The sequence below is a fragment of the Eumetopias jubatus genome, unplaced genomic scaffold, assembly GCF_037043125.1.
Source record: "Eumetopias jubatus isolate StellerSeaLion01/CBP00866 unplaced genomic scaffold, mEumJub1_p1.0 scaffold_9, whole genome shotgun sequence".
Taxonomy (NCBI): domain Eukaryota; kingdom Metazoa; phylum Chordata; class Mammalia; order Carnivora; family Otariidae; genus Eumetopias; species Eumetopias jubatus.
The window spans coordinates 88,326,460-88,350,726 of NW_028274815.1; the positions used below are offsets into that span (position 1 = coordinate 88,326,460).

At 49.9% G+C, this 24,267-nt stretch overlaps 1 protein-coding gene across 1 annotated transcript in view; it reads left to right on the forward strand.

The window, feature by feature from the left end:
- The window catches only part of SH3RF3 (SH3 domain containing ring finger 3), a 361,651-nt gene that overhangs the window by 262,409 nt on the left and 74,975 nt on the right, over nucleotides 1-24,267 (forward strand). Inside the window, exon 5 of the mRNA XM_088026672.1 lies at nucleotides 8,731-8,810. Coding sequence (XP_087882798.1) covers nucleotides 8,731-8,810 — 80 coding nt within the window. The remainder of the gene's footprint in view (nucleotides 1-8,730; nucleotides 8,811-24,267) is intronic.

The following is a 24,267-nucleotide window of genomic DNA, read 5'->3' on the forward strand; positions in this document are numbered from 1 at the left end:
TGAAATCCGTGGACAGGGAAGCATTTGAAATTGAGCAGGGACAATATCAGAAGGGAACACCCCCTCGTCTTCCTGCGCCTGAGAAGTCATTAGAAGAACTCTACTTGGAAGCTTCCAGGGCATCTTTAAGATGCCCCTCGATCCCCCACCTGCCATCACAGGGGCAGGCACGAGGTGCTGTGTGCAGATGCTCTTGCTGGCTGGGTCTTAGCTCTGCCACAGGACGCCACTCCGAGTGGATCAGCCTGGCAGCCCCCGGCCCCGGCACTCCCCCCACAGGGCCGAGAACTGCTTCTTGCTTACTGTTAGCATTTTCAGAAAGTTACACATTTAACTCCATGCCTTATGAAGGAGCCAAAAAAAAAAAAACAGTAACAAATGAACATGGGATGAATTAAAAAATCTCATCCTGAGGACCTTGCGTGAGGTGAGCTTTCTTTTGCAAATCTGAGAATTGCTGTGTCCGTGACTTACCAGCTGTGCCTTCAAGGTGGGGACAGAGAACCGTGGTCTGGCTGTTTTCATCAGCTGCCAGGCTTTTCATTATGGTCTCAGGTGCCAACCATGTTTCTCTTGCTGCTATGACAAGACAGGAACTGTATCCACAGTTTCTGTTTGTGCCTCAGACCATCCGCTGGTGGATGAGGGAGGGACATAGCAGGGAAGGTCCCTGGTGTCCCCTTGGCACCTGGTGAGTGCCCAGGAGCTCTGGGTGGGCACCTGCTGGTCCAGGAATGCAGGCAAGCTGCTGATTCCCTCAGTCCATCCTGTCAAGTTTGGTGAACTTCTGTTACAGCAGCAGCCCATGGCAGGTACAAAGAGGGGTTCATGATGGGCCCCAGCCTCTAGGACCTACCCAGCCCACCAGGAGACCAGAACATAGACCCATGCCATGGAAAGTAGGAAGTACCACAGATGAGCTCAAGAGGAGGGAGGGCAACGTTGTTTCTAGAAGGGAACAAGAGGAAAGGAGGCAAAAACGGGCACCAAGGATCACTGAGGTCGGCTTCCTCTGGGGTCTTCCATGTCCCCTCAAGGCTCTGGTGTGAAGGCACATGGTTTCTCAGCAGAAGAACCATGAGGATGTTCAGAACCTTCCCACTTCCCCCCTGATCTCCTAGCTACTTCACCCACTGCCCCGGCCAGCCCCAGCTACTTCCCAGAGCACACCTCGCCCCCAGGCATCGTCTAGACCCAGTGAGGGGTGGGAGACTCCTGCGGTCTCCCCTGTCCAGCCCTACTTCCTGTCCCCTGAGTTTGCACAGCTGGGCCGGGATAGCCACCAGCTCTCATAATGGCACCACAGCCTGTGAGCTTCACTTGCCCCTTTTGCACCCTCAGTGCCTGGCACAGAGCCTCTATGCAGGGGGCTCGCAGAGGCGTGGATGGAGGGACAGGCACACTGAATTAGAGTTGAACAGAAGAGTTTCTCAAAGCCCATCCCTCCTTCAGCCTCTCACTATATAAGAGGCACCTTCTGTTTGAAGGCAGAACAGACGGGTCATTAGGATAGGAATCATGTATATTTTGTGCAAAGCCAGATAAAGATGTGTCGGGTCTTAGGGACTCACCCAGGGAAAGGAGAAAGGAGCTGCTCTGTCTACAGGGTCTGCTAGCACCTTCCTACAGCTAAAGACCATCAAGCAAGCTGATTTTCATTCCCTAAACTGGAGCCATGTTCTGGATACTATTCTCCCATATCCTGCCCACCTTTTTTGGCCTTTTCCCTTAAGAATGTTCCAGGGATGCCTTGTGAAGATTTTGGCACAGCGGTGGCTTTTTGATCCCAAATACTGGCCCAGTAAGTTAAGAGCAGAAGCTGGAGGTTCATCCTACCCCACCTGGAGCAGGGGTCTGCGAACTTTTCAGTAAAGGGCCAGGTAATAAATATTTTAGACTTCATGGGCAATAATGGTCTCTGTCACAGCTACTGCTCTTGTGAGTCAAAGCAGCAAATGGATGGGTGTGGTTGGGTGCCATTAAAACTTCATTCACAGAAGCAGCAGGCAGCCAGATTTGAGCTGAAGGTGAATCTGTTGACCCCTGAGCAGACCACGGAGACGAAGTGAGGGGCCGGTACACCCAGCCCTGGAGTCAGCAGCTTGGATGCTGGAGTCAGATGCTGGTGAGCAAATCTGAGCTCCTGCAGAGAGAACAGGCAGTGGGCAGCATTTGAGGTGAATTGAGGCCTCCATCCTAGGCAGCCAGGCAGCTTTCCCAAGTGCCCACAGGAGAGCAGTGGAGGTTATGTGGGTATAAAGCATGGCCCACTCCCTCTCCTGGGACAGACCATCTTGTTCAGGCTGCTTAGCCCCTTACCCCAAGCTGCCAGGGTGAGCTCATCCAGCCCACGCCCCCGCCCTGCCTGGCCCTGCTGGGCCTCCCCAGCCCAAGTCCCCTGGGCCAGGGCTGGGGGGGAGGGCACCCCTGGGCCCTCTGGCCCCGCAAGCTGTTTGCAGTTCTTTTTGGAGCCAAGCAGGGGAATCAGGCCATAAATGTTTCATTCTAAAGTTTTCTTTAGGAAGCATGTTCCTAAAAGTCTGATTTACACTCCATGTTCCAGAGTGGTAGCATGTGATGAATAAAACATGCTCATTTCACTGCTCCTTGGGGTAATGACAGTGTTTTCTGGATTCATATTAAAAATTAAAATGTGGAGATGTTTTTCTCAGGGTCTTAGTCTGTGCCAGTGTGTCCAGGAGAGCGATTTGGAGCCCCCATACAACCTGCCAACTACAGACCCCTCTTCCTAGTCCCGACAGGAAAATAAAATAGCTCGCTTTCCAGTACTGCTCAGGGGCCCCATTAAAATGCAGCTCTAGGCCTCGGGTGTCTGGTAACAACCTGACAACTTAGAATCGGGGGTCCGCGGCCGCAGCACAGCAGCCAGAAACTGAGGCTGGGCTCCCAACCAGCAGAGGCCGGGATACCACAGGAAGATGTGCAGGGCACCATGAGAAGCAGCAGTCCAGGTTTTATTGACTCTCCGCCCCAGGGGTGTGTGAGCCACTCACCCGTGCTGTCCCGGGGGGTCTGTCTTTTATAGGTAGGAAAAGGAGGCCTGGAAGAGGGCAAGCTTGCCTCGTCTGTAGGATTACATAGCCTGCCTGGCCCCCCGGCCTCCCCACCAGCACGTGTCCTCGGAGGGCAGTGGATGTGTGTGGCTCCAGGGAACAGCATCACTAGGCTCCTTGGCATGGTGTCCTGCTGCTTGCTCACACTGTGGTCAGTTCCATCTGATGGGGGCATCATCTCGGACCTGTGACCCAGCAAGCTGACCCCGCACATACTTGGCTCCTACCCAAAGCTGAACATTAGGCCCAAAGGGCTTACTGGAGTCACACATTCTGTAGGTTCAGTGGCTCCAAGGATCCTGTCAGTGTTGGCTGGCTCCCCCAGATCAGGGTGCACTCACCTGCCCGGGCGAACCCCAGCTTGTGTTCATTCTAGAGTCACCCAAGAGGAATATGACGTGAACCTGTTTCATCAGAGCCACAGACCTTCCTTGTGATGGACCAGTGGCGCCACTCCCTGGTGCACAGGGCTGGGCTAGGCTTTGAAGTGAGGGCAGAGATGTCCACCTGCTGACCCCCGAGATAGGGAGAATGTCTTTTCGAGGGCTGTGCTCCCAATTATTTTTATCTGAAAGTGACTGTAGCTGTTTCTCCTTCCTTATTTTTATCCCTGCCTGATTTCTCTCACTCCTACCAAGGCTTCACTAATCCCTTAAGGCCCAGAATCATTTAAAATTAAGCCATTAAAAATCAAAGCAGTATCAGCAACGTGGCTCTTGACTAGGAGGAAACAAACCTCAGTCCCAAGGCCCAGAAAGCCCCATCCAGCGTGGTCAGAGCTGGAGGGCAAGAGGCACAAGACACCCTCGTGTTGCATTAAATCAGTCTCAAACTAAACTTTGCTTGTCCCATGTGTTCTAGGAGAAATTTCTTAAGGGTGTAGCATGCCTCCTGTGAACACCATGCCTCCCAGGCCGTGGCAGGAACACGGTGGGATGCACTGTGCTCATGAATTTTTAATCAAGATCACTTAAAGGAGAGCCCCTTCTTGCTGTGATACCTGCCAGCAGGTAGCAGCGGCCCAGCTGCCTCTTGGGGCTCCTTAAGAGGCCCCAAGATCTCATTGGTTACATTCTGCTCCACTGGGTGTGTGGTCCTCAGTTGCCACAGCTCAGCAGTCAGCGGGGGTCACCCGTCCACCCCTTGGCCCCAGCAACATTTCTTATCAGCTCCTACTGATAGTAACAAAAATGAAGATCTGATTCAGAGTAGGTTGGATGGAAACCCCATCTTGATCAGAGAGTCACACTTTTTGGTTTTTACATCCGTGAGGACAGAGCCCGGCCTGGCATAGCCACTACTCAGCAGATACCCTGAAAGACCTATTGCCTTGGGCTTTGCATTGCATTGCACAGAGTTGCAAGACAGGAACACACACTCTGTTGAGCATTAGACCTCGATACTCTCCATCTTGACGTTTGAGAAAAATGTTTTCACAAGTGTGATCTCTCTCTGCTGCTGCCCTGCAACTCCAAGTAATGGTTTGCTATGCAGTCCCACATATTTGCTTTATAGCATTAGACATACCAAGTTTCAACGGGAGGCCAGGTTTCCAGCAAAGCTGTCAGAAGGCCCCTCCCCTCTGGCTTTATTTAGGTGCAGTCCTGTGTCTCAGGTGGCTCCATGTGCCCGGGCAACCCCCTAGTCCTCCCTGAGCCTCCTGACACTTTGCTACATGGAGCATCCTATGTCTGGTCCCCGGGAGTTGGCAGATGCCAGCGAAGATGGGGTCTGGAGCCCTAATGCCACAAGCTCGGGCCCAGCCCACGGTCCCAGCCAGCCTCCCCACCCCCCACCCCTGCCTGGCAGATGGAAATCAATCTTCTCTGTCTCCCCTGGCCACATACATTGTTGCCTCCTGCTGGACAGGGGCTTGACCTGCTCAAGGACACTGGGGAATAGAGCCCACAGGCAGGCTGCCTTACAAGCACAGCGAGACTCCGACCAATCCGCACACTGGGTCAGCGGTTTGGACTGGTTGGCTGTTTCAGGAGAATTTATTTGGACAGGAGGAATCCTGATGAAAGCAGGGTCATGGCTTTGGCCTCCGTCTAAGCCAGTTACTATGTGTCCCTGTGGTTCCTGGTGCCCCACTGATTGCCCTCTGCCTGCGTACTGCTGCCAGCAGTCGCCTGGTGGCCGATCTGAAGGGTCATCCCCAGGGTCCTCTCTTGTCTGCTCCTGGCATCGCCGCAAAGATGGCATGTGTACAGTCCAGGGAAGTATGGAATCACCATCAACCAGTGTGATCTTAAAACAGACCTCAAATAATTGAGCCGTTGTTCTTTTTATATTACTTTGAAAATGTATCCAAAAACCATAGTCACTTGATATTAAAATGATGAAAAACCTTTAAAAAGGGGGGAGGTGCCTGGGTGGCTCAGTTGGTTAAGCGTCCACCTCTTGGTTTCGGCTCCAGGGAATGTGAGTCCTACCAGACCCATGTCATTTGTGTGTCCTGGGAAGCGGGGTCAGGGAGCATAAACCACCTTGGTCATCCAACAGCGACAACCGCCTGCTCTGTAAGCATGCTGGGCGTGCCTGCATCCCCATATTGAAGGGATCCCTCTGCTCTTCAGCTTCTTTGGCCTTGGTCAGCAGCAGTCAGCATGGCTGAGGACGCGGCTTCCCCTTGGAAACACTCGCTTCCCTGGGCCTGTGGCTCGGGCCGGTTGCTCTGCCACGTCGTGGTGCCCCTATAAGACGTGGGTCTGGTCTCACCTCTGCTTTTCTCCCACCACCTTCCAGGGCCTCTCTCTGCCTCAAGGTAAAGACCAGAACCTGCACAGCGGCCCAGGGAGCCATGAACTGCCTGGCTCCGCAGCCCTTGGGTACTTGCCCCTTGTCCCTCCTCCAGCCTTTCCTCTCTTCCCAGTTTTTCAAGCACGCTGAGCTTGCCTCTCCCAGCCTTTGCCGGGCAGGCCTCTGCCCCTCCCTCACCCAGCCGACCCTCGGCCCCGCATTTAACAGGCCAGCCTGCGGCTCACAGAGGCCCTCTCCAGCTCTGGCCCCACGTGACGTCCCTGCCGTATGTTCTTATGGCCCTGCCTCTATCGTGACAGGTGCAAAGATTGTCCCCCGCGGTGTGAGCCCCACACTGGGGTCAGAGTCTGTGTTTGTGCCCTGAGCCGGTCCTGACAGGCTGTCAGCAGAGGTCAGTGAGAACCAAGAACAGGCCCCTTCCAGGCACAACAGCCCTACAACTTGGCTGCCCATCAGACACTGTCTTCCTTGCATGGAGGGGTGGGGGGGGGCATTTCCCATTAACTCACCAGTTGTGATGTCGCTCACTAACATCTGCTGACCACCTCTGGAGTCTGCTCACCACCATTTGCCTACCCCTCCCCCCCGCCCCACGCCTGCTCTAGGGAGTGAATGAAGGGCCCTAACCTTTCTCCCATGGCCATACAAGGAGAGCTGTGGGTCCTCCATACCCCGGGGGGACCCGGAGCCAGGTGGCCACACCCGTGGTGGGCCCTCTGGTCCCTGCCTGAAGCTCTGTGGTGCTGTGGTGAACTCCACCGGCAACTATCCTGAAGGGAAACGATCCTGAGCCTTTGGTGGTCTCCGTCGCCCTTCTGGCAGAGGGCTGGTGTGATGAGCAAGCAAGAAGTCTCTCTCTGTTCAGCCTAGCTCCCAAGCAGCACTCTGGGAACATGGCACCTGTGCATCAACCACAGGGACACAATCCATGAAGGGGCTGCCTTTGAAAATCAAAGTTCTCTCTCCCAGGAGTAGGAGCTCCTGTCAAACTTGGAGTTGCCTGGGAGACACAAGGGATGTTATGCTCCTTCTTGCACATTCTCATTCTGCCAGGCACCCCGTTGTCCAAAGAACAAGAAGTAGACTTTCTGACTTCTCGGAGGTGTGGCTGTGCTGTGGTCTCTGGCACCTTTCCTGGTCTGGTGAAGGAGGGAAGCTGCCTAGCAAGGGCTGCCAGTAGCACGTAGAGCTCATCAGCTGAGCACGGTCCAAACTGGTCAGTGAGTTGATGAGAAATGGCCCCCTCAGCCCTCCACACAAAGAAGAAAGGGACGTGATTGTCGCCTGAGTTGTAGGGTGGTTCTGCCTGCCTGGGGCACGTGCCAGGTGCATCTCTCATTCCATCTTTGTGATTTCTGCTTCTGGTGACCTTCACCCTCCTGAGGACCACCCATGGTGCCATGTGTATCTTTGCTAGTCAGAGCCATGGGAAGCCCCCCAACAGCCCACTCCCCCACCTGCCTCTGCCAAGGCACTAGCAGCTCCTGAAGCTTCTACTCAAGCCTGCCTGGCTCCCTGCTCATCTGGATCCAGTTCCCTCCAGGATCCCTGTCCCGTCCCTTGTTGGGGAGCCTAAAACGGACCCTCGAGGAAGGAAGGAGACTCCTGGCTCCCTTGGCTTTGAGGGGTATGGATCCACCCTCCTCCAGACATCCCTAGATATCCCCATCTCTGAGGCTGCTGTAACTGTACCACAAACGGGGGGGGGGGGCAGTTCAAAGCACCAGGAAGTTATTCTCTATCAATTCTTAGGTCAGAAGTCTGAAATCAAGGTGTTGGTAGGGTTGGTTGCTTCTGGAAGCCAAAGGAGAATCTCTCCCAGCTTCTGGCTGCCTGGATCCCTTGCATCACACCTGTCTCAGCCTCTGTCTTCGCATGGCCTTTCTTCCCCTCTGGGTGTCTCTGTTCTCGTCTTCTGTCTCTTAGAAGGACACTTGTCCCCAGAATTAGGGCCAACTGTAATCAAGGGTGATCTCAACTCAGGATATTTACCTTATCTGCAAAAACTCTTATTCCAAACAAGTTCACCTTCATAGATATCAGGGACTGTGGCTTAGGCATCTCTTTGCGGGGGGACATAGTTCAACTCACTGTGGCATAAAATACCTTTGCCCAAGAAGAAGGGTGCTGCCCTAGGGAGGGCTGGGGCAGGACGGGCAAGGCAGGTGATGAGGGGCTGGGGACAGCATCGCCCCTTATGGCTGGGTCTACAGGATTCCCTGTGCAAAAATCACCTCAGCCAGATCATCGTGGGGCCCAGATCCCTCTGCTTGGCCCTTGACCACTTCCCTTGGCCAGTTTAACATGTACCACAGGCTTAGTGGGAAGCACCTCCAAGTAGACCACTCCTCCAGCAGTCTCCCTGCATAATGCTTGCTCTCCAGCACCTGCCCCTCGGTCACTGCCACAGGACCAGTTTTCCTTAGGGGTTAATCTTCAGCTCCTGGAAATGCAGCCTTTACATAAGCTTGTGCTTTGTCACATGAAAGGTTTTGTCTGGGTCTTCTTTGACAAATGCAAGAATAATTAATTCAAGTTCTAAGAATAAAAACAGGTCTCCCCATACTGCCTTCTTCTATGTTAAACACAATGTGAATGCTGACCAACCCAGACCCAGGCCCAAAGAGTGATTCTCTGAGCGGTTCCTGGGGGGTGCTTGGAAGCTGCTTCGGGACAGGTGTCTGTGGCCACCAAGCTCCTCCAATGGGCTGGAAAAAAAAATGGTACTAACAAACAACCCAGACAGGTGGGACCTGAGGGTTTTGAAGGCTGGAAGATGAGGCCGGTGAGGAGAGAACAGGTGCCTCTGGACTCCAGCCTGATGTTGCCTTTCTCTTCTCTGGGGCAGGGGCCTCCTGTCAACTCACTCCTGTCTCCTCTTGTCTGTTTCCAGGACTCCTCTTCCTCGGCCGGACCCGCCCCAGCGGCTGAACAGCAAGGCACAGCTCCCAAAATCCAGCTGCCACTCAACGTGTGAGCTGCCGTTTATGTTTCTGGGGTCCTGTGCCTTCGGCACCTCCCTCCCACCTCTGCTAGCATGTACACGTATGGTTCCTGTAGGATTTCCTGATTTGTTACCAATGAGTCAGTTTAGTTATGTGCATCCAGTAATACTGCTGACAAGAGAGTGTGGAAAACAAAAGTCTAGCAGCTTCTTTCAACGTCACTGTCCCCAGGACATTTGTAAGAAGGGGAAATACTCAAAATATTTGGTGGCACAGGCGCTGGCCAGTCAGGAGCAGACCAGCCATAGCCCAGAGAAGATCCCGGAGGCCCGTGAGGAGGTGTGGGAGCCATGGGGGCCAGAGCGGCGGGCGGTCTCGCCAGCCTGGGACAGTAGCTAGTTACCAAGTGCTCAGAAGTAGCTCCCTGTTTTCAGAGCCACGACTGGCCTACAGTTATGGCAGCTTATATCATAGCAGCTGCGTATCATCCCCAAATATAACCAGATGAATCATTGCCAGGAAGCGAGACGCTTATCTTGTTTAGAAAATTTGCTCTTGTTAAATTACAGCTCTTAAGAGCTACATGCAGTTTAAAAATTCTCCATTTAAATGGTGTTCTGAAAAATTAGACTGCCTTCTACTCTTATTTGGCAATGAGCTCAGTTACTTGAATGAATATTTTGAGGTGGAGAATATGAATTTGGCAGACAATATGGCAAAGTAGAACGTTCCACAGCTTTAGTGCTGGTCAAAGGGACACTTAGAACCTGCACTGTTGCAGAACAGAAATTCCAAGCGAAAAACAAAAGCAAACGGAAAAAAAAAATTCCTTTTGAAAAAGCAAGTTGCCAAGCTTCAGAAGGTTTCCCAGAAGCTTAAATATACCAGCAAATTTTCACCTACCTTTTTACACCCAGCTGAAATGTTTGTCTTTATTTGGTGGCAGATAGGAAATCCCTGAGCATCTTTCTTTATCTGCCCACTGCTGTGATTGCTTTATTTCTACAACCAACTAAACAAGAGGAAATTAAGACTTGCCTATTCTTTACCTAGCTTCCTGAAGGGAATATAGATTAGTAAGCTACCTTTAGGTGTCTTTAGGCTGCCATTCAAGTTTTCACCAACACTGGACAAGATGCTCTCTTCTGACCTGGTATCCTGATAAGCTCCAAAGGCTTCCACTCAAACCTGGGGGCCAAGGAGCAACACAGGGAAGGATGGGTAGTGATGACCTTGCTCTTCTTGAAAAACTGGATGCAGGACCCTATCCCTGAGGAAGTAGACCAGCATCCACAGGAGACCATTAGGCCCTATTGTGGTTGCCCAAATGAAAGGCAGGACAGAGTGAGCTCTTCAAAGACAAGGCCCAGGTGTTTCATTTTGGGGTCCCCCCAAATGAATGCCTGGCACACAGGCTCTCGGTAACTTTTTCCTTGTTCTGATGGTGAAAGCCTTCCCCATCCTGGGTGCAAAGAGCTTCTGGTATCAGCCCAAAGCCTCCAGCTCTTACACATCAGGTCAGCCACCAAGAGAGCTGCTCTGTCTTTGAGACCCAAAGGTTATTAATACAGTCCAAGAGTACTGTGAATACATACTGGAGGCCTCAACCATGCCCAGACCTTCCATGTTGTGGAGGCTCTTTAATTTGGTATAGAGTATGGAATGACCTCTTTCTCCTGTCCCTGCTCTGTCCTGGGAGGCGAGGAGGCCACTGTAGTTCCCAGACCTCTGCCCTCTCCCTATCTGCCTCCCCCCAGAGCACGGAACCCCCATTTGGGTGGAGATTTTCATTTGAGTAGCAGAAGGGAGACTTATGTGTCAGATAATGTCGTTGAAAAGATAAGTATTTTGGCAGGCACGTGACTACTGGTGACAGTGGCCATCTGAGCAGCAGATGAGTCGTGGCCAGTGTGACCGCGACTGGCTGTTGAGAGTTAAACGCGTGCTCTGTGTGGCTGTTTCTGCCGTGTAACAAGCCCCAAGGCGGGGGACACCATGTACAGCATTCCACATGATCCATTTTGAGAGCATGACCTTTGAAATCACATTTTTTATTTTGTTCCCAGGGAGGAGAAGATGAGGCTGACCTCATCAGCCCATCAAGTAGGGGACTGGCCTGACCACTTGCTCATCCTCTTTAGCTCCAACAAGTTAGCTGTCCCACGTGTACTGGTGACAGGTATCTGGGGGGGGGGAGTATGGTTGCTCTTTACCTGACTGTCCTACCCAAAACCGTACAAAAGTCACGTTCAGAAGTTTGAGATTGAACGTGAGAAGTGCTGCCTTCCCAGAAACAGCTGCAGCAGCAAGCGTGCTGCTGTGAGCCAGGAGTCTGCAAATAGGAGTGACCCCGGGGCCTCAGGGAGCGCCCCACAGTGCTGGGCTGAAGTCAGTCAGGGCTGCGGTCCCGCCCACAGGCCCTCATTCGGTCATCCCCAGAGTCCGCAGGTTTCACCGCCACGGCTCAGGTCCTGTGCCTGGGTGGCGAGCCCACGTGATTGAAAGGCCGGACCCCTCAGGTCCGCCTTCAGTAGCAGGATGTTCTTATGTCCTTCTCCTAGCATATAAAGGTGTCTGCTGGCATGGGCTTCCTAGGGACCCGGTAGCCCTGAAACACAGAAAGGGGGTCTCAGTTTGCCCACCCAGTGCATGGAGGCGGCTGCTGGTCTTCAGATCTGCAGGGTCCATGCCCTCCCTGCTAACTTCTGCGGTGTTGGGAAGCCACCCCAAGTCCACCCCTGGCTGTTGGGCTCACTGCCCTTCATCTTTGTGACCCACCATGCCTCCCAGGGAGAGAAACGGGTCAGGGAAGGCCCATCTGGAAGGGCTACGGCGTCTCAGTACGCTTCTGAGTAGGCCACCGCTCAGGCTGGGGGCTGAATTCTCACCTCCTCTCCTCCACAGGCATCTCAGAGCCAGACGGGATGAGGACCAAAGAGGAGGGCAGAAGGGAGGGCCAGGCGAGGGTGAGGGCTGAATAGGCTCCAGAGTCTCACCCCAGTCTGGCCCAGCCTCTTGGATGTGCTGCTGAGGACTCTCTCATGTTGGAGGAGGAGCAGAAACAGTGTCGGGGGGGGGCGCAACACAAGCCAGACTGCTGCTCCCCATTTGTCCCAGTGCCTGCAGGTCTGCATACCTGTGAGCAAAGGGTGGGCAGAGCTGTGGGCTCACTCAGGGACCCGAGCGCAGCTCGCCATCTGGGAAGGAAACTTCCACAGACAGATGGGTATAGTTTATCCCTGGGGGGGAACCAAGAGCCTCCTGAAGTGTGTGACTACTTGCATGCCACCTGCGAGGTCTGGGAGTCTCTTTGCAGGAGCCAGAGAAAGCCCGGGAGGGTGGGGCACAGGGAGTGGGGCTGCTTGCAGACTGGAAGTCCTGGGTGAAGGGCTGGCCACTCCATGACTTCATGACATTTCCCCAGACACTCCCTGTTCTCCCCCTCTGAGCACACGCACCCATAGTCAGCCTCATCGGCAACCCTACATTGGCTCACACCTCCCCAGCTCAGCTGCCACCACCTACAGGGGGACTTACGTGGGTTTCTGAGCATGGGTGGTGCCCCCGCTGACTCCATGGCATCCTAAGCATACCCTGACATGCACCTATGCTGTCTCCCCCTTCCCCAGAGTGGATGCTTCTGGGGCAGGCTCCTCCACCACCTGGCCGCACCTGGCCGTCATTCTGTAGACATCCATCAAATGGTATGAGTGGACATGTGTCTTGCTAACCTGAGCTGGTGTGACCCTGGTAACCAGAAAAGCAGGAACATATCACTTCACAGGAATAATTGAAAAGAATCTTTTACTTATTCTAGAAGAAACATGAGCAAGCCATCATATAGAGGAGAAAAGGTGTGAAATTAATGAAGGCACTAAAATACTTCAATTCACTCCTTGATTAGAGCTGAAGAAAACTGTAGATAATTAACACAAGTGAACATCTTGCTATAGAAACGAGCAAGTAATACGGGTGAGTGATGGTGTCCTTGGAGATATCCAGCAGGCTGCTGGTAAAAGCAGACAGTGCATGATGCCAGGCTGAGTGGCCACAGCTGACGGTTGCTTCCATGTGTGCGCCGTCATCAGGCCGGGGCCTGACCTTCCCCCCTGGGCTCACACTCACAGCACTACTTCAGACTGGAGGAGGGAGCACCTTATAACCTGAAAGCCCCGTATAGCCTACAGGATGGTGGGGAAGAAGGCTCTCTGAGCCACATTCTCCTACACTTGTCTTAAGTAAGGTATTTTTAGTACCAACCTTGTGTGTGAAGTGACTTCTGGGCCTGCAGGAGCAGTCCCCGTCTGACCCACACATTTCTGAGATGACCCTAAGCCATCTGTGGAAGTCTGTGTTGAGCTGAAGAGGCCTTTTGAAGGAATGAAAAGTGAACTTGGGCCCTGGGAACCGTGAGAATGAGTACCATACGGGTGCGGCCTGTTTCGTGCCAGGCCCGTGGGGCCCCTGCAGGCTCCGTGAGGACTGCCTGCAGCTCTGAGCACTGACGGGGCCACCCAGCTCGCTCAGAGACCCTCAGCAAGGCTGTTCTGGCTGCGCGCAGCAGAGGGGATACGGGTGGAGAGAGAGCAATGAGGTGGCACTGCCATGATTGTCCCGTACCTACGGCTGACAGTGGGCGGGGCCATCCGCCATTCATGAGGGGTCGTCCCTAAAGAAAGCAGATGCAGATGCTGAATGACAAATCCCCCAACCCCTCCCCAGCGCCCCGCCCCAGCGCAAGCCTCCGGCCGGATCTGCAGGCCCACGTGCAGAAAAACGGCCCGCAGAACCATCTGCTTCTGCTTTTCTCTCTGAGGTACCCAAAGGAAAAATAAGTGGGGGGGCAGAGATTTTTCAAGGTGAAGTCAGATTTATTTACATTCCAGTTCCCCCAGCAACGCACACCTAGAGGCCAGACTTGAAATATTGAGACCAGGGGAGAGATTACTTGTCGACAGAACAAATTAGAAATAGAGATGAAGAGAGCACGCGCATCAGTGCCCTGGTGCAGAGCGGGGCAGCCCCTCCCGATGCAGTGGCCCCAGGGGCTCCCTGGCCCCAGAACGCAGCCTGGCCCTGCCACCTCAGCAGGGCCTGCCAGCCTCCGGCATGGCCTCTGGCGGCGCCCCGCCCCGTGCCTGTGGCCACAGAGCCCCACCTGCTTCCAAGTCTCCGCAGAAACACACACCCTCAACGTTTCTGAGCCTTCCTTTCCTCAGCTGTGAGATGAGGGGTCAACCCGGCCTCAGAGCTCACATGGGTCTTAGGCAAGACCCTGGGAGAGGTTGGCCCTGGCAAACGCCACTCCCCTGCCCTTGTGCCCTTGTCTGGCCCTAGCTGGTGGCCCAGGCACCCGCTTATACAAAAGGTACAGTTACAGTTTTTGAGGAGCAATTGAGAGTTTAGAGACGTGTTTTGAGGAAGAGGGGCGTGTCGTCCCTTGGAGGTGGTGGCCTCCCTGGAAATGACACCTTTTGTTAGCACCCCAGAGGCATCTGTCCACTGAGCATTGAATGAGTGGAATACCAGAAACTGTGAAGGAAATACTGGCTTCCCGCTGCTGAGAACCCAGACCTCCCACGTGAGGAGGCACGATGTAGCACAGGATCCCAGTCTGCCTCTTCGCAAACTGACCGCAGGGATGCCACCTCTCAGCAGGTCCTGTGCCAGACATGCGACCTCGGGCTGTGGGGAGGGCGCCGGTGCCCCGCTCAGGGGCTCTGCGGCCCGCACACTTAGCCAAGTCGGACAGACCGTGCAGCCGTGTTTAGCCATGTTCACCTCCAGGTTGCTCTTTTTCCTGCTTTGGTCATCAGGAATCATGTCTGTGTTCATCTAAAAAAAAAAAAATGGAAGTTTGAAGACTTTTCTGACGGAAAAGTCTTAAGCAGGATGACTTGAGAACCATAATGTAAAGAATCTTTTTTTTTCATTTTTGTTTTGATGGGGAGGATGGAAACTCCCCTTTTCTGCTGAGAAATGAATGCAAAGTCTTTGTTCTGTTAAATGGCATGGGGATCCTGAATGTTGAGGGAAAGATAATCGGCTCCTTCCCAAAAGACAATTAACTTTCTTTTTTTTATATTCTTTATTTTATTTTATTTTATTTTATTTTATTTTATTTTATGTTAATCACCATACATTACATGATTAATTTTTGATTCAGTGTTCCATGATTCATTGTTTGCATATAACACCCAGTGCTCCATGCCGAACGAGCCCTCTTTAATACCCATCACCAGGCTAACCCATCCCCCCACCCTCCTCCCCTCTAGAACCCTCAGTTAGTTTCTCAGAGTCCGTAGTCTCTCATGGTTCGTCTACCCCTTCAATTTACCCCCCTTCATTTTTCACTTCCTGCTATCTTCCTCTTTTTTTTTTTTAACATATAATGTATTATTTGTTTCAGAGGTACAGGTCTGTGATTCATCAGTCTTACACAATTCATAGCGCTCACCATAGCACATACCCTCCCCAATGTCTATCACCCAGGCACCCCATCCCTCCCACCCCCACCACTCCATCAACCCTCAGTTTGTTTCCTGAGATTAAGAATTCCTCATATCGGTGAGGTCATATGATACACATCTTTCTCTGATTGACTTATTTTGCTCGCATAACACCCTCCAGTTCCATCCACGTCGTTGCAAATGGCAAGATTTCATTCCTTTTGATGGCTGCATAATATTCCTGTGTGTGTGTGTGTGTGTGTGTGTGTGTGTGTGTGTGTGTGTATGTGTGTATACAAGCACCACATCTTCTTTATCCATTCATCTGTCGATGGCCATCTTGGCTCTTTCCATAGTTTGGCTGTTGTGGACATTGCTGCTATAAATATCAGGGTGCGCTTTCCCCTTTGGATCCCTACATTTGTATCTTTGGGGTAAATACCCAGAAATGCAATTGCTGGGTCGTAGGGTAGCTCTATTTTCAACTTTTTGAGGAGCCTCCATACTGTTTTCCAGAGTGGCTGCACCAGCTTGCATTCCCACCCACCGTGTAGGAGGGTTCCCCTTTCTCCGCATCCCCGCCAACATCTGTCGTTTCCTGACTTCTTAATTTTAGCCATTCTGACTGGTGTGAGGTGGCATCTCATTGAGGTTTTGATTTGGATTTCCTGATGCCGAGCGATGTTGAGCACTTTTTCATGTGTCTGTTGCCCATTTGGATGTCTTCTTTGGAGAAATGTCTGTTCATGTCTTCTGCCCATTTCTTGACTGGATTATTAGTTTTTCTGGGTGTTGAGTTTGATAAGTTCTTTATAGATTTTGGATACTAGCCCTTTATCTGATAAGACATTTGCAAATATCTTCTCCCATTCTGTCAATAGTCTTGGTTTTGTCAACTATTTCCTTTACTTGTAAAGAAGCTTTTTCTTTTGATGAAGTCCCAATAGTTCATTTTTGCCCTTGCTTCCCTTGCCTTTGGTGATGTTTCTGGGAAGAAGTTGCTGTGCCTGAGGTCGAAGAGGTTACTGCCTGTGTGCTCCCTTAGGATTTTGATGGACTCCTGTCTCACATTTACGTCCTTCAACCATTTTGAGTCTATTTTTGTGTGTGGTGTAAGGAAATGGTCCAGTTTCATTCTTCTGCATGTGGCTGTCCAATTTTCCCAACACCATTTATTAAAGAGATTCTCTTTTTTCCATTGGACATTCTTTCCTGCTTTGTCGAAGATTAGTTGACCATAGAGTTGAGGGTCCATTTCTGGGCTCTGTATTCTGTTCCATTGATCTATGTGTCTGTTTTTGTGCCGGTACCATACTGTCTTCATGATGACAGCTTTGTAATAGAGCTTAAAGTCCGGAATTGTGATGCCACCAGTTTTGCTTTTCTTTTTCCCAATATTCCTCTGGCTATTCAGGGTCTTTTCTGGTTCCATACAAATTTTAGGATTATTTGTTCCATTTCTCTGGAAAAAAATGGATGGTATTTTGATGGAGATTGCCTTAAATGTGTGGATTGCTCTAGGTAGCATTGACATCTTCACAAAATTGTTCTTCCAATCCATGAGCATGGAACGTTTTTCCATTTCTTTGTGTCTTCCTCAATTTCTTTCATGAGTATTTTATAGTTTTCTGAGTACAGATTCTTTGTCTCTTTGGTTAGATTTATTCCTAGGTATCTTATGGTTTGGGGTGCAATTGTAAATGGGACCGACTCCTTAATTTCTCTTTCTTTTGTCTTGTTGGTGGTGTATAGGAATGCCACTGATTTCTGTGCATTGATTTTATATCCTGCCACTTTACCTAATTCCTATATGAGTACTAGCAGTTCTGAAGTGGAGTCTTTTGGGTTTTCCACAGAAAGTATCATATCATCTGCAAAGAATGAGAGTTTGACTTCTTTGCCGATTTGGATGCCTTTGATTTCTTTTTGTTGTCTAATTGCTGTGGCTAGGACTTCTAATACTACGTTGAAAAGCAGTGGTGAGAGTGGACATCCCTGCTGCGTTCCTGACCTTAGGGGGAAAGCTCTCAGTTTTTCCCCATTGAGAATGATATTTGCTGTGTTTTTCATAGATGGCTTTTATGATATTGAGGTATGTACCCTCTATCCCTATACTCTGAAGAGTTTTGATCAAGAAAGGATGCTGTACTTTGTCAAATGCTTTTTCTGCATCTATTGAGAGTATCATATGGTTCTTGTTCTTTCTTTTATTAATGTATTGTATCACATTGATTGATTTGTGGATGTTGAACCAACCTTGCAGGCCAGGGATAAACCCACTTGGTCGTGGTGAGTAATCCTTTTAATGTACTGTTGGATCTTACTGGCTAGTATTTTGGTGAGAATTTTTGCATCCATATTCATCAAGGATATTTAATGCTCCTTTATGATGGGGTCTTTGTCTGGTTTGGGGATCGAGGTAATGGTGGCCTCATAAAACAGTGTGGAAGTTTTCCTTCCATTTCTATGTTTTGGAACAATTTCAGAAGAATAGGTATTAATTCTCCATTAATGTTTGGTAGAATTCCCCTGGAAGCCATCTGGCCCTGGGCTCTTGTTAGTTGGGATATTTTTGATGACTGCTTCAATTTCCTTAGTGGTTCTAGGTCTGTTCAGGTTTTCTATTTCTTCCTGGTTCAATGTTGGTAGTTGATACATCTCTAGGAATGCATCCATTTCTTCCAGATTATCTAATTTGCTGGCATATAGTTGTTCATAATATGTTCTTATAATTGTTTGTATTTCTTTGGTGTTGGTTGTGATCTCTCCTCTTTCATTCATGATTTTATTTATTTGGGTCATTTTTCTTTTTGATAAGTCTGGCCAGGGGTTTATCAATCTTGTTAGTTCTTTCAAAGAACCAGCTCCTAGTTTCGTTGATCTGTTCTACTATTCTTTTGGTTTCTATTTCATTGATTACTGCTCTGCTCTTTATTATTTCTCTTCTCCTGCTGGGTTTAGGCTTTACTTGCTGTTCTTTCTCCAGCTCCTTTATGTGTAGGGTTAGGTTGTGTATTTGAGACCTTTCTTGTTTCTTGAGAAAGGCTTGTATTGCTATATACTTTCCTCTTAGGACTGCCTTTGCTGTATCCCAAAGATTTTGAACAGTTGTGTTTCATTTTCATATGTTTCCATGAATCTTTTTAATTCTTCCTTAATTTTCTGGTTGACCCATTCATTCTTTAGTAGGATGCTCTTTAGCCTCCATGTACTTGAGTTCTTTCTGACTTTCCTCTTGTGATTGAATTCTAGTTTCAAAGCATTGCGGTCTGAAAATGTGCAGGGAATGATCCCAATCTTTTGGTACTGGTTGAGACCTGATTTGTGACCTAGGATGGGATTTATTCTGGAGAATGTTCCATGGGCACTAGAGAAGAATGTGTATTCTGTTGCTTTGGGATGGAATGTTCTGAATATATCTGTGAAGTCCATTTGATCCAGTATGTCATTTAAAGTCTTTATTTCTGGGGCGCTTGGGTGGCTCAGTCATTAAGCGTCTGCCTTCGGCTCAGGTCATGATCCCAGGGTCCTGGGATCGAGCCCCGCATCAGGCTCCCTGCTCCACAGGAAGCCTGCTTCTCTCTCTCACATTCCCTCTGCTTGTGTTCCCTCTCTTGCTGTGTCTCTGTCAAATAAATAAATAAAATCTTTTAAAAAAATAAAGTATTTCCTTGTTGATCTTTTGCTTAGATGATCTGTCCATTTCAGTGAGGGGTGTGTTAAAGTCCCCCACTATTACTGTATTGTTGTCGATGTGTTTCTTTGCTTTTGTTATTAATTGCCTATGTAATTGGCTGCTCACATGTTAGGGGCATAGATATTTACAATTGTTAGATCTTCTTGTTGGTTAGACCCTTTAAGTAGGATATAGTGTCCATCCTCATCTCTTATTGTAGTCTTTGGTTTAGAATCTGATTCATCTGATATAAGGATCGCCACCCCAGCTTTCTTTTGGTGTCCATTAGCATGGTAAATATTTTCCACCCCCTCACTTTCAATCTGGGGGTGTCTTTGGGTCTAAAATGAGTCTCTTGCAGATAGCATATCAATGGGTCTTGTTTTTTTATCCAATCTGATAGCCTGTGTCTTTTGACTGGGGCATTTAGCCCATTTACATTCAGGGTAACTATTGAAAGATAGGAATTTAGTGCCATTGTATTGCCTGTAAGGTGACTGTTACTGTATATTGTCTCTGTTCCTTTCTGGCCTCTGTTACTTTTAGGCTCTCTCTTTGCCTAGAGGACCCCTTTCTATGTTTCTTGTAGGGCTGGTTTTGTGTTTGCAAATTCCTTTAGTTTTTGTTTGTCCTGGAAGCTTTTGATTGCTCCTTCTATTTTCAATGACAGCCTAGCTGGATATAGTATTCTATAGATATAGCATCTTTTTCTTGTTTAGTGCTCTGAATATATCATGCCAGTCCTCTCTGGCCTGCCAGGTCTCTGTGGATAGGTCTGTTGCCGGTCTAATGTTTCTACCATTGTAGGTTACAATCTCTTCTCCCAAGCTGCTTTTAGGATTTTCTCTTTGTCTCTGAGACATGTAAGTTTTACTATTAGATGTCGGGGTGTTGACCTATTTTTATTGATTTTGAGGGGGGTTCTCTGTGCCTCCTGGATTTTGATGCCTGTTTCCTTCCCCAAATTAGGGAAGTTCTCTGCTATAATTTGCTCCAGTATACCTTCTGCCCCTCTCTCTCTTTCTTCTTCTGGGATCCCAATTATTCTAATATTGTTTCTTCTTATGATATCACTTATCTCTCAAATTCTGCCCTCGTGATCCAGTAGTTTATCTCTCTTTTTCTCAGCTTCTTTATTTTCCATCATTTGGTCTTCTATATCACTAATTCTCTCTTCTGCCTCATGTATCCTAGCAGTGAGAGCCTCCATTTTTTATTGCACCTCATTAATAGCCTTTTTGATTTCGACTTGGTTAGATTTTGGTTCTTTTTTTCTCCAGCAAAGCTTTCTCTAATATCATCCATGCTTTTTTCAAGCCCAGCTAGTATCTTTAAAATTGTCATTCTGAACTCTAGTTCCAACATCTTACTGATGTCCGTATTGATTAGGTCTTTGGCAGTCGGTACTGCCTCTTGTTCTTTTTTTTTTTTTTTGAGGTGACTTTTTCCATCTTGTCATTTTGTCCAGAGGAGAATAGATGAATGAGAGAACAAAATACTAATAGGGTAACAACAAACCCAGAAAAATATGCACTAAACAAATCAGAAGAGACCTGAAACCAGGGGAAAAGAAAGAGAAAGAAAGAAAAAAGAAAAAGAAAATAAACAAACAAACAAAAAACAGAATATGATCAAATATGATTAGGCTGGTGCATAGATCAGTGCCACACACTAGATTTTGGGTGTATTTTGGTCTTTTAGAAGAAAGTGCCTCCCAAAATTCTAAAGAAAGAAAAGCTTATATATGTACAAAAATAAAGGTAAATATGTTGAAGGGATGGAATATGACTGTAAAGATGAAAATTATAAAAGATTTTATAAAAGGAATTGATAAGTTGGTTGAAAAAAGAAAGAAGAGGATTTAAAAAAAAGGGGGGGAAAGAATGTGATCAGGCAGGAGACTAGAACAAAGCCATACACTAGAGATTTGGGGTATATTTTGGTCTGTTAGAAGAAACTGTATCCCAAAATTTTAAAGAGAGAACAACTTACCAAAAATAAGGTTAACTACTACGAAGGGATAGAATATGACTCTAAAAATGAAAAATAAAAAAGATTTTTTAAAAAAAGTGATTGATTAGATGTTGGTTGAAAAAGAGAAAAAGAAAAATTCAAAACAAAAAGAAAATTAAAAAATTAACTGAAACACTAAAGGATCATGGGGAAAAAGTCATGAATTCTATGTGCAGTATTCCCTTAGCACTGGAGTTCTGCCGTTCTCATTGATCGGTAAACTTGGTCTTGGCTTGCTGGCTGTTCTTGTTGATCTTCTGGGGGAGGGGCCTGTTGCCGTGGTTCCCAAATGTCTTTGCCCCGCCCTTGTCGGTCCCGGCTAAGCAAGTTGCTCGGGTTTGCTCTCAGGAGCTTTTGTTCCCTGCAAGCTCTCGGTACAGCTTTGGAGGACCAGAGTGAAAATGGTGGCCTCCCAATCTCCACCTGGAGGAGCTGAGAACTCGGGGCCCCGCTCCTCAGTGTGCCCCCAGAGAAAAGCAGTCACTCCCGTCTCCCTGGTCTCCAGCCGCACTGCGTGCTCACCCGGCCTATGACCGAGCATTGCTATCTCTGGCACCCGACCCCGTGTGGAGTCTCCAAACCAAGCAGATCCCTGTGGTGCGCTCCCGCGCCGCTCCTCCCAGGGGAGGAAGGGGAGTCTCCCCAGATCTGCCGCTTGTTGGGCCCCTGCTGGAGGAGCAGTGGCCCGACTGGGCCGCGGATCATGGTTTATGGCAACCCCGAGCTGCGAGCCCACCCCTCAGCTCCGTCTCTGCAGCCGGCTTCCCCGCTCCGATACCTGGGAGCTCTGCCACACTCAGGCACCCCCGGTCTTTCTGTGACCCTGAGGGTCCTGAGACCACACTGTCCCGCGAGGATTCCACCCCCCACTTAGCCACTGGAGCAACGTCCCTCAGCGGAGCCGACTTCTAAAAATTCCAATTTTGTCCTCCGTGGCTCTATCACTTGCCAGAAGCAGCGGAGGCCCCCTCCCCCGCCGTCTATCCTCCCGAATATCGCCTCGGATTCACTTCTCTGCACGTCCTACCTTCTAGTAAGTGGTCGCTTTTCTGTTCAGAGAGTTGCTGCTATTCTTTTCTTCGATCTGCTGTTGAGTTCATAGGTGTTCAGAATGGTTAGATCCCTATTCAGCTGAATTCCTGGGACCAGATGAAATTTAGGTCTCTTACTCCTCCGCCATCTTGCTCCTCCCACCCTGTATAAGACAATTAACTTTCAATTATTTGATGGCTACCCCCCAGGATCTCAAACGTGACTGTCAAACAGTTCAAATTGTTCATGGGGTATTTATTGCCCTTGCTAACATTTGCTTTGTTTTTTAAATCTGCAGTGTGCTTCCCCCATTGTGGATGTTGGGTGCTGATGCACATCACTCACTGAGCCTGGTGTGGGCAGGTGCAGGTGCCAGTCCTTGGGCTGCTGAGCCAACGTGAGCCTTATACACTTGCCTGGGATCTGTCCTCTCACTGGCAGGGCCAGCTCATGATTGGGCAGCCATAGCTTCAAACTCCACTCAGCAGGGGGACAGTGCAGGTGGCACACAGAAGTCACCCTGGTCCCAGGGGCTGCAAGGATAGGTGGAGGGGCAAAGACACAATCCCTCGTCAAAGCTACCTTCTCTATGCCACCCACAAGCCCCTGTTTAATGGGCTCCTTGACCCCCAGGAGCTGAACAAGCCAGTTTGGAAACTCTGTTAATAGAAGCTTTTCGACTCCTGTTTCTCCTCCCCTCTTTGACTCACCTCTCACCCACGTACCTTGTGCCTCGGGTGTCTCCCACCCTCCCCCAGCTCACTGCCTTCCCTACTTGCTTTTGTCTGCCTGAGTTCTCTGGGCAGCTCAGATTCCTCCTGGACAAACTCAGCTCTGTCTGCCCTCTTGTCCTGTCGTTCACCCTCTGCTTCTCCTTTGCACTCTTCTCCTCACTGCTGAGACACCAGCGTCCCACAGACCTGTCCTTTCTGCCTTTTCTTGCCTCCCCATGGTGTCCGTTCCCTCCTGGCACAGTCCCAACTCCACACTGGCCTCTGAATGAAGAAAGCTGGTACCTGTTTGTGCTTGTATTTCTGTTCAAGGTCAGCCGGCAGACCTTGGGGCTGTACGTGCTCACACACAGAAACACACACAGACACACTTCCCGTCAGCAGTCTTTGTCTTAGTCTCAACACCAAAGCCCCTACTTTATTCTTTTATAAAACAAGTATTTATTGGGAGTGCCAGACATATTCTGGATCCTGGGGTTAGAGCGGAGAACAAAACAGATAAGAATCTCTACCCTCTGGAGCCCGGGTGGCTCAGTTGGTTAAGCAACCGCCTTCGGCTCAGGTCATGATCCTGGAGTCCCGGAATCAAGTCCCACATCGGGCTCCCTGCTCGGCGGGGAGTCTGCTTCTCCCTCTGACCCTCCTCCCTCTCGTGCTCTCTATCTCTCATTCTCTCTCTCTCAAATAAATAAATAAAATCTCTAAAAAAAATAAAAAATAAAAAAAAAAAGAATCTCTACCCTTGTGGAGGATACAATGTAGTGGGGAGTGGAGGATAGCAGGATGAGCAAAGAGAGCTCCAGATAGAAGGGACCATGGGTGCAAATTTAGCATATTCAGGGGACACCTTGGTGTAGAGCTGCCCTGAGCCAAGGTTTGCTGGGAACCCCAGCTGGAGCCGCATACGCATGGTCCCCTTCCTCCAGGCTGGACTGAGCTCCCTCTGCACTGGCTCTCACCCTCCTGAGGAGGTAGATCTGCTACGTGGTGGCAGGTGGCTGCCTCACGCCAGGATCCTAGCTTAGGACAGGATGATCTGTCATGGGAGGACTCATCTGCTCAGGATTCCTCACATCCCCCACGACTGTGGAGATGAGAGTGGAAGAGCAGGGCATTTAAACTCTCTAACACGGTGCCCTCTTTGAGGATGTCGGCCAGTCTTGAACCTCCGCACGTGAAAGCAGCCTTTGGAAAAGGGGTCTTTGTTCCAGCAGAGCCCAGGCAGGCGGGAAACTGTGGAGTACCTTTTCAGGACACAGGTGATAGCCCGCTGGCCCAGTCCTCGGACAGCCAGGGGCCCAGAGGGAGGAGGAGGATGTGCCCGAGGTGCGTGGGACGTGGTCTCCTCCTGGGCCTGGGGGCTGATGAGGCAGCTGGCAGGACACAGGCTAGTGGTGGGCCTCGTGTGGTGGCATCACTGCTCTACGGGGGCCTCCAGGCTCGGCACAGGCCCCGGGACTGGGGGCAGTGGACGTCGGTGCCCACGTCTTGTTGGCCAAGCCAGGGATGAGAGCCCAGTGCCTGTCGGCCCTCTGAGCAAAGAGAACAAAGGCAGCATGTGGTTCCTCCCTCCCTGACCAAAGA